Source organism: Chaetura pelagica, unplaced genomic scaffold (assembly GCF_000747805.2).
Source record: "Chaetura pelagica isolate M959 unplaced genomic scaffold, ChaPel_1.0 scaffold290, whole genome shotgun sequence".
Taxonomy (NCBI): Eukaryota; Metazoa; Chordata; class Aves; order Apodiformes; family Apodidae; genus Chaetura; species Chaetura pelagica.
Window position 1 is genome coordinate 248,150 of NW_009951792.1, and position 6,834 is coordinate 254,983.

The 6,834-nt window shown below is 56.6% G+C and overlaps 1 protein-coding gene across 1 annotated transcript in view; it reads right to left on the bottom strand.

The window, feature by feature from the left end:
* The window catches only part of DBNL (drebrin-like), a 15,435-nt gene that overhangs the window by 6,125 nt on the left and 2,476 nt on the right, over positions 1–6,834 (bottom strand). Inside the window, 7 exon segments of the mRNA XM_010002041.1 lie at positions 1,229–1,328; positions 1,555–1,661; positions 1,888–1,965; positions 3,822–3,968; positions 4,063–4,137; positions 4,480–4,592; positions 6,769–6,824. Of these exon segments, the coding sequence (XP_010000343.1) occupies positions 1,229–1,328; positions 1,555–1,661; positions 1,888–1,965; positions 3,822–3,968; positions 4,063–4,137; positions 4,480–4,592; positions 6,769–6,824 (676 nt within the window).

A 6,834-nucleotide genomic window follows, 5' to 3' on the forward strand; every position in this document is an offset into this window, starting at 1 on the left:
TCCCCATCTCCCCCCTTCACTCCCCATCCCCCTCTGTCCCCACCCATTCCCCAGGACTGGAGGAAAGGACCCAAAGAACAAACACAGGGATGGAGGGTGAATGGGCAGGAGACCCCCTGGAGCTGGGAAGGAGGAGTTGGAGCTTTGCTGGGCTTGGTTTCCTCCAGTGCCCTCAGGCTCCTTCCCTGAAACATTAAACTCCACTTTTCCCAGGGGTTGGAGCAGATTCAGAGACATGGAAGCTCAAGGAAATCAAGGCTGGAGCAAGAGACCTGGAGAAGCCATCTGGAGAAGCCATCTGCAGCACCTCTCCTGCCAGAGCCTGTCCCCCCACCAATCATGGCAGTGTCCAGGGACCCCCAGGGTGCTCTCCCCTCACCCTCCAGCCCCTGCCCCTCAGCACCCCGGCTTCCTGCCACTGGGGGCTGCCCAGGAGCTCACCCACTGCTGCTGCTGCTTGTCCTTGTCCTCAGCCTCCTGCTGCTGCTGGAGACTCCTGCAGTGACAAGGGACAAACAGGGGGTGAACAAAGGGGCAGGATGAGGGGGTTAGGCTGCTGTACGACCCCAGAAGGGAGACCCATGGGTGGTGCTAGAGAAGTGGCCAAGCTGGTTTGGAAGGGGAGAAGATGGTGGTGGAGTCCCCATCCCTGGAAGGGTTTCCAAGCTGTGTAGATGGTGCTGAGGGACATGGGTTGGTGGGGACTGGGCAGTGCTGGGTGAACAGGTGGACTCCACGATCTTTAAGCTGTTGGAGTAAGTCCAGAGTATTGTTGGAGTAAGTCCATGCCATGGAGCAGCTCTGCTCTGAGACAGGTGGAGAGTTGGGATGTTCAGCCTGGAGAAGAGAAGGCTCCAGGGAGACCTTAGAGCAGCTTCCAGTGCCTGAAGGGGCTCCAGGAAAGCTGGGGAGGGGCTTGGGACAAGGGCAGAGAGGGATGTGATGAGGGGGAAGGGTTTCCAGCTGCAAAAGGGAGATTGAAGTGAGATATCAGGAAAGATTCTTCCCTGTGAGGGTGGTGAGAGCCTGGCCCAGGGAAGCTGTGGCTGCCCCATCCCTGGGGGTGTTGAAGGGCAGGTTGGATGGGGCTTGGAGCAGCCTGGGCTGGTGGAAGGTGTCCCTGCCCATGCAGGGGGGTGGATCTAGATCATCTTTAAGATCCCTTTGAACCCAAACCAGTCTGAGATTTGATGACTCTCTCATCTTACAGGCCTTTTCCAACCCAAACCCTTCCATCATTCTCTGCCTCTGAGACGCTTGCCCCATCTTTGGAGGACACCAGATGAATGAGCTCACCAGCCCAGCTGGTCCAAACTTCCACCACAGCTCTGGGAAGGTAAACACGGCCCAATTTCAGAGGCAGACAGAGGTTTGGTTGGCACAGGCTGAACCCACCCCAAGGGCAATCTTTCCTTGAGTGCCACCTCATGGAGCTTCCCTGGGATGGCAGCAGTGGGGAGACGACTCGGGTTGGAGGTGGTGAGGAGGACATGGAGAACAAGGCCAAGGAATGCCAGGGAGGGGGGTGGGCTCAAGCAAGGGAACAACCCCTGCCTGGGGACTCACTTCTGGGCTTCCATCTCACAGGCTCTGGTTCTGCAGAGCTGCTCCCGTTCCGCCGCCCGGCGCTGCTCCTCCAGCCGCCGGTTCTCCTCGTCCTTCTGGGGGGACGAGCACCAGTGCTGGGAACCCCCAGCTTGGAGGAACCCCCCCTCCCAGAGGAACCCCCCCAGCTTGGACAACCCTCTCCCCCAGCCTAGAGGAACCCCTAGTGCTGCCAGAGGCTGGTGGGGCTGGGTTGACAGAGCAGGGGTTTGGGACCCCTGCTGGATCCCAAGGTTTCACCCTCCTCTTATGTGGCTGCTGAGGAGAAGCAGCAAAACCCACCTCAGCTTTGGCCCAGAAATGATCTTTATTGACCCTCTTGATTTCTGACATTGCGTTCGTCTTCTGGTAGACAGAGCCCTGGGGGGGACAGGAGGTGGCACGTGTCAGTGGTGGCCATCACCATCAGTTGCATTTCTCTACAGAAATGTGTCCTCGTGGGTTTCTGGAAGCTTCTTCCAGATGCCATGGGACTAGCTGGACCCCCTGTGTACCCCACATTGACCCAGCCCCACGTGGCCAGGGCTGGAAGGGGCAATGGAAGATACTTAACATGAAGTATTCAAAACAAACCAACCAACCACTTTGTCATGTGACAAAACAGCAAAACCAGCAGGTCCAGCACAAGCAGTGGCTTTTTAGAAGTCACCGTAACATGAAGCTTTGTCCCAGACTCTGAAGAAGGGCCAGAAGGGTCAGAAGTTGGGCAGGAAGGTTTAGGTTGGATCATGGGAACAATTTCTCCATGGAAAGGGTTGTCAGGCCGTGGTCCAGGCTGCCCAGGGCAGGGGGGGAGTCTCCATCCCTGGAGGAGTTTCCAAGCCTTGGAGATGGTGCTGAGGGACATGGATTGGTGGGGACTGGGCAGTGGAGGGTGAATGGGTGATCGTGGAGGTCTTTTCCAACCCAAACCATTCCATGATTCCATGAAAAACAGACAGTTTAAGCCTAGTTCTCCTCTTGGCTGAAGCAAAAATAGCATCACTGCAGAGCCCAGGCTGGAGCAGAGGTGGTCAGGACAGGTGGGACCCTGGCACCAGCCCAGCAAAGCCCCTGAGGGTCATGAGGATGAGGGTCCCAGACTCTGCCCCTGTCCAGAAACCCCCCCTTCCCTGACAGAGCAAACTCACCACAGGAGCCTGGGGGCCCAAGTCCTGGAACTTGCTGCTCTCCTTGTGGAAGTTGTAGTTGGCCCCTGAGGCCTTGGCAACCTTCTCCATAATGAGCTCAGGCTCCACGTCCTCCTCAGCCCGAGCATTGATGGTGACATGGGCTCCCTGACCAGGGAGAAGCAGGACATGGGTCATAGGGTCCCTACCACCATGTCCCAGACCCAAGGCCCACCAGGAGGACCCAGGAAGAAGACCAGACCTTGAGGAAGTTGGCCACGGTGCTGACGTGGTTGGCGCAGGCTCCTTTCCGCACATCGTTGACACCTTCACCAATCTGCAAAGAGAAACCACCAGCTCACCCCAGAGCTCCATCCCAGGCTGCTTTGGTGGCAGCAGGACCTCAATGAGGGACAGGGTTTCTGGAAGCTTCTTCCAGATGCCATGGGACTAGCTGGACCCCCCGTGTACCCCACATTGACCCAGCCCCACGTGGCCAGGGCTGGAAGGGGCAATGGAAGATACTTAACATGAAGTATTCAAAACAAACCAACCAACCACTTTGTCATGTGACAAAACAGCAAAACCAGCAGGTCCAGCACAAGCAGTGGCTTTTTAGAAGTCACCGTAACATGAAGCTTTGTCCCAGACTCTGAAGAAGGGCCAGAAGGGTCAGAAGTTGGGCAGGAAGGTTTAGGTTGGATCATGGGAACAATTTCTCCATGGAAAGGGTTGTCAGGCCCTGGTCCAGGCTGCCCAGGGCAGGGGGGGAGTCTCCATCCCTGGAGGAGTTTCCAAGCCTTGGAGATGGTGCTGAGGGACATGGGTTGGTGGGGACTGGGCAGTGGAGGGTGAATGGGTGATCGTGGAGGTCTTTTCCAACCCAAACCATTCCATGATTCCATGAAAAACAGACAGTTTAAGCCTAGTTCTCCTCTTGGCTGAAGCAAAAATAGCATCACTGCAGAGCCCAGGCTGGAGCAGAGGTGGTCAGGACAGGTGGGACCCTGGCACCAGCCCAGCAAAGCCCCTGAGGGTCATGAGGATGAGGGTCCCAGACTCTGCCCCTGTCCAGAAACCCCCCCTGCCCTGACAGAGCAAACTCACCACAGGAGCCTGGGGGCCCAAGTCCTGGAACTTGCTGCTCTCCTTGTGGAAGTTGTAGTTGGCCCCTGAGGCCTTGGCAACCTTCTCCATAATGAGCTCAGGCTCCACGTCCTCCTCAGCCCGAGCATTGATGGTGACATGGGCTCCCTGACCAGGGAGAAGCAGGACATGGGTCATAGGGTCCCTACCACCATGTCCCAGACCCAAGGCCCACCAGGAGGACCCAGGAAGAAGACCAGACCTTGAGGAAGTTGGCCACGGTGCTGACGTGGTTGGCGCAGGCTCCTTTCCGCACGTCGTTGACACCTTCACCAATCTGCAAAGAGAAACCACCAGCTCACCCCAGAGCTCCATCCCAGGCTGCTTTGGTGGCAGCAGGACCTCAATGAGGGACACAACCACACAATGAGGGCTCCAGGCTCCTGCCGACCCTCAAACACTTTGTTCAACCCATCCCATAGGGGTTCAGAGGGTCCATTGCTGCCAGCTGGGTGAGCTACATGGCCAAGTAGACACCATGGGGACATGAATTCCCCCCATAGCCCATGTCCAGGCTATCCCAGTGGTGGGGTTGGAGCTTCCTCAGTATCACTCCTCAAGCATGACTGGAAGGAGAACCCAAGGGAGGATTTCATGGACAATGATGTCCCCCACTCACCCAGTTGACAAGGACGTATTTGGGCAGGCCAGAGTTGGGGTCCTTCACCCTGCAGAAGGCATACATCACCTTCCCACTGTTGAGCTCCTCCACCATCTCCTCCAGACCACCATCTGCCCCAGGAGAGGAAAGAGAATTTGGGGACACCCCAATGACCAACACGGGATGGGAACAGTTGCACCTGCAGCCTCCTGGGCATCATTTCTGGAGCTGTCCCACACCAAGAGGACCCCTCATGTTTGCACTGGTCCTTCTGTGACCTGCCCATGAGCCTCAGACCCTTCCCACCCATGTCCCCATCCTCAGCTGGAGCTCCTCTTCCTCACACCTTCTCTGTCACAAGCCCAACTCCACATATGGAAAGATCCACCATCCCTGGAGACATCTAAAGACAGATGTGGTGCCAGGGGAAAGGGTTTAGTGGTGGACGTGGCGGAGTTAAGTAGTGGTTGGACTTGATGATCTTGAAGGTTTTTTCCAACCAGAACCATACTATGAACCTGGGCTGTAAAGTGACAATGGAGAAGGGCAAGGAGGTGCCCACAGGCCACTAAGTGATCAGAGGTTGGAACCAGAGTGAGCAGCTGCCAACCCTGCCCAGGGGTTGCTCCACCAAAGCTATTGCAAGGTCTGCAGCTGGCACCTCTCACCACTGAAATACAGCTCAAGAGGTCCTGAGAACATCCCTCATGACAAGGAGGACACTGAGGGGCTGGAGGGTGTCCAGAGAAGGGCAAGGAAGCTGGGGAAGGGGCTGGAGCAGAAGGAGAAGGGTCTGGAGAACTTGTGAGGAGCAGCTGAGGGAGCTGGGGGTGTCCAGCCTGGAGAGAAGGAGGCTGAGGGGAGACCTTCTGCTCTGCAACTGCCTGAGAGGAGGTTGGAGCCAGGGGGGTCGGGCTCTGCTCCCCAGGAACAAGTGATGGGACAAGAGGAAACGGCCTCAAGTTGCCCAGGGGAGGTTGAGGTTGGATCTTGGGAACAATTTCTCCATGGAAAGGGTTGTCAGGCCCTGGCCCAGGCTGCCCAGGGCAGGGGGGGGTCCCCATCCCTGGAGGGGTTTCCAAGCCCTGGAGATGGTGCTGAGGGACATAGGTTGGTGGGGACTGGGCAGTGCAGGGTGAATGGGAGGGCTCCATGATCTCAAAGGTCTTTTTCAACCCAAAGGGTTCCATGAGAAGCAGTGGAGGAACCTGCTGTGCTGTGTTCCTGTCCCACTGCCTCAGCTTGGCCCCACCAGAGGGAAGTGGAGAAGAACTCAAACTGGAAGTTGGGCAGGAGGAACCTCCCACTGGTGTTAAACCGTTGGGGCCCCTCGGGCAGGTCTCAGGTGGGATCTGGGGTTGGGGGCAGGTGGGAGTCCACTCCAGCACCCAGGAGAAACCCCAGCACAGGGCTCGGTGGTGCATGCTGAGAAGCAGCTTCTCCTACAGAGATCTGCCAGGAAAGGTAGGAAAAACCACACCAACATGTGCTCTCTCTTCAAAAAAAGTTCCCTCAGACCACAATATTCATCCTTTGCTTTGTCCAGCTCCTGGAAAGCTGAACAACCATCTCCTGGTCACCACCAAGCCCTGGACACCACCCTGGTTACCACCAACCCCTGGCAGTGCTTAAATAATAAATATTTAAATATTAGCAGCTATTAAATATTAACAATCCAGCTTGAAAATTGGCTCCTGAGCCAGGTAGGAAAGTGAAAGGGCTGGAAGGGTGAAGCTGGTGGGATGCTGGGGCTAAAGGTTTAATGGGATGGGAGGACACCAAGGGAGGAGGGTGCAAATCCAGGGCAACCTGCCTGGGTCTTTACCTGTAGGAAAGTTTACATGGCAATGGGGGTAAAAACCAGTCCCAGGAAGCAGGGAAGGAAAGAAAGAGGAGATGGATGGAACCATCAGCCAGAAAACCCATGGGTTTTCCTTCACCTCTCCAGGATCTGAGACACTTCAGGGCTGCATTTTGGGTCCTTCAGAAAAGCAGGAGGAAGAGGAAGGAGCAGCCCCTGGGGGTGCCTCTGCTGCTGCCACCAAAGCTCTTCTCCATTTCCCTTGCTCAGAATCAGCACTAACACCCCTACCCACCCCCCACCCACTCTCATCTCATCACACCCTCTGGGGGGGGCAGAGCAGGCTCAGGGCATTAAAAACCAAAATCCCCCTTGAAATGAGGGAGGAAAACACCGTCCCCTGGAATCACGCCTGGATGCCAGTGCCCACCCCCTGGAGCCAGCAAGTATTTGCAGGGGATCAGTCCCCAGAGAACCCGGGGTGTTGGGGTCCCCAAGGTGCTCACCTCCCGAGCCGGCCACACGCAGGTCGTTGCTGTTGCCCTCGTAGGTGAACAGAGCCCTAAAGCCAA